Genomic DNA, 2,500 nt, shown 5'->3' with positions numbered 1-2,500 from the left:
TGTCTGTCCCTACAGCTCACTCAAAGCCCCGACCACCATGGAGGAAGCCACAGAGGCGGCCAGCAAGCTGGTGACGGAGCTGGAGCTGGACAGATCCAACCTGTCGGCCACCACCAGGAAGAAGAACAGCGCCCCGGACCACAGACCCTCCGCCCAGGGCCTCGGGGTCGTCGGCGTCCTCGTCATCGTCTTCGTCATCGGGTCCATCGTCGCCTTGGATTTCACGGTCCTGGCCGGGGACCTCAAATACGCCTTCAGGCGCCTGTGCGGGCACCCTCACCAGGGGGGTCCGCCCTACAGGTGCCGAGCTCACCGCAGCAGGAACCGACGAGGGATGAGGCGAGGGCCGACCACCACCAGGAACTTCTACCGCTCCTTCCCTGCCAGAGAAGATGCTCTGCGTGTTCACCGGGGGGCTGTGGGTGGTGGTGGTGGAGGAGGAGGAGGGGAGATGAACTTGGCGGTTTCTACAGGGCTGCAGGCAAGGAGAGTCAGTTCCCAGGCCGCCTCCGACGCACAGAGGAGTCGGCGGCGCGAGTTTTTGCAGATGCATGACGTGGCGGTGGATGGTGGGGGTGAGGGGAACTGGGCGTCCGTGATGCAGGCGGAAGTCAGTTCTTAGCTGTCTGACTGCAGGATGATAGACAGTCGTGATCCGACTATAGCCGCCAGAACAGCAGAGGAGGCAACTGCTGTCCTTGACTATCTGGGCTAGAATCTGATTAACAGTGGAGAGTGTCTGGAGAGTGGTACATCCCCACTGTCTCGGCCAAGAGGATTTTTAGGACAGTCGGCGTTGGGGATGGTTCCCAAAGACCAGCTAGCCCCCCACCCACCCCCACCCCCACCCCCTCACCAAGGCTGCAGCACTGAGCCAGTGCAATTTTGCCTTCTAGTTTGAGAGTAATAGTCCACAAAAAACTCAGTAGTAAACGATTTCCCATTGCAATGGAGAAACCATTCATGATACAGCTCTCACTTTGTTGTTGGCCCAACTGTAAACTGATGTCAATCTGTGATATAGGCTGTCTGACTAAATGCACACTCACACCTACATACATGCATACTTACTTACTTACTTATCTGTGCTTACATACCACCTATCTTCGGCCAGAGACCAAGCGCAAAGCGCCATACAAACACGTTCATCAGGTTGCATACCTGTGAAGAGCCGACTGACGGCTGCCTTTTGGTGTTTATCATACGTTTCATGTGTCATTCAGTCAGGCTTCAGTCACGCGCGCACATACACATACTGATACATATCAGAGCGGATTTTACAACAAAATGTTGCCAGGGACAACTCTATTGTTGCCGTAGGTTGTTTTAAGTGCGCAAAGTGCATGCTGCACACGGGACCTCGGTTGATTGTCTCATCCGAGTGACTAGCATCCAAAACACCACTGGTGGGATGGTTTGGTTTTAGTTTTAACAACTCATCTTAACAGTTCCAAACGACTTTCATGGAAGGAAATTTTCATCTACTATTTACTTATGAGATGTGTGTAATCATGTTTTGAAGGAGCATCACAAATCAATTGTTGAAGCTGGTAGACATGATTTTCCTACGAGCTTTGCAAATTTTCCCAAACTGTGATATTAGTGTAAATCATCTAAAGCAGAATTCACAAAGATATGGAAATGATTTAATACTTGACGTATCATTTTCATCATTTAATCTCAAAACTCATTCATATGTCAGACTCAGTGTGTTAAGATTTGTGTTGCTTTGTGCTCTGTTCACTCGTAAAACTTGTTGTACTGGTGAAGGGAGTGGATGGAGTGCTTAAGTTCAACCTACATGATCTTATAGGGGTCCAGGAATTTCTGGATTCTGCATTCTCAAACCTCAGATTCCTGTGTGATCCTGTGTGACTTTGACTGAACAACTGGGGAAAAAAACAGTTAATTTTGACCCGTACCGGACACACATCTTCGCTGCAAAGTTTTGGTTCAATCGCGATGGGGATTTTATCTGATGAATGTGTAGACTGCCAAGCTGTTCTGGAAACAAATCATTAAAAGAATGTGAGGAATAAAAACTTTGAGAGAAGATAGCTTCTTTTCTTCTTCTTCTTCTTCTTCTTCTTCTTCTTCTGCATTGACACATCGCTTGGCTGGCTAATAGGAATGAAGAATACTAACGATATCAAGTGACTTTCGCCAAAGGTTCTTCTTCTTCTGCTGCTGCTGCTGCTTATCCTCCTCCTCTTCCTCACCTCCTCCTCCTTTTCTTTGCCTTCCTCCTCCTTCTCCTCACCTTGCTCCTCCTCCTCTTCCTCTTCTTCCTCTTTCTTCTTCTTTTTTACTGACACATCGCTTGGCTGGCTAATAGGAATGAAGAATACTAACGATATCAAGTGACTTTCGCCAAAGGTTAAAGTCATACAGTTCTTGCTATTGCCCATGTTCTTCTTCTTCTTCTTCTTCTTCTTCTTCTTCTTCTTCTTCTTCTTCTTCTTCTTCTTCTTCTCCTTCTCCTCCTCCTCCTCCTTCTTCG

At 48.4% G+C, this 2,500-nt stretch overlaps 1 protein-coding gene across 1 annotated transcript in view; it reads left to right on the top strand.

Annotated features, from left to right (window-relative positions):
• The window catches only part of LOC143279472 (uncharacterized), a 33,928-nt gene extending 33,038 nt beyond the window's left edge, over window positions 1-890 (top strand). The window contains exon 3 of the mRNA XM_076583517.1: window positions 16-890. Coding sequence (XP_076439632.1) covers window positions 16-622 — 607 coding nt within the window. The 3' untranslated portion in view covers window positions 623-890. The remainder of the gene's footprint in view (window positions 1-15) is intronic.
• Window positions 891-2,500: the final 1,610 nt, after the last annotated feature.

Source organism: Babylonia areolata, chromosome 2, assembly GCF_041734735.1.
Source record: "Babylonia areolata isolate BAREFJ2019XMU chromosome 2, ASM4173473v1, whole genome shotgun sequence".
NCBI lineage: Eukaryota > Metazoa > Mollusca > Gastropoda > Neogastropoda > Buccinidae > Babylonia > Babylonia areolata.
The sequence above is the reverse complement of the archived record's forward strand: the minus strand, read 5'-3'. Positions and strand labels throughout refer to the sequence as shown.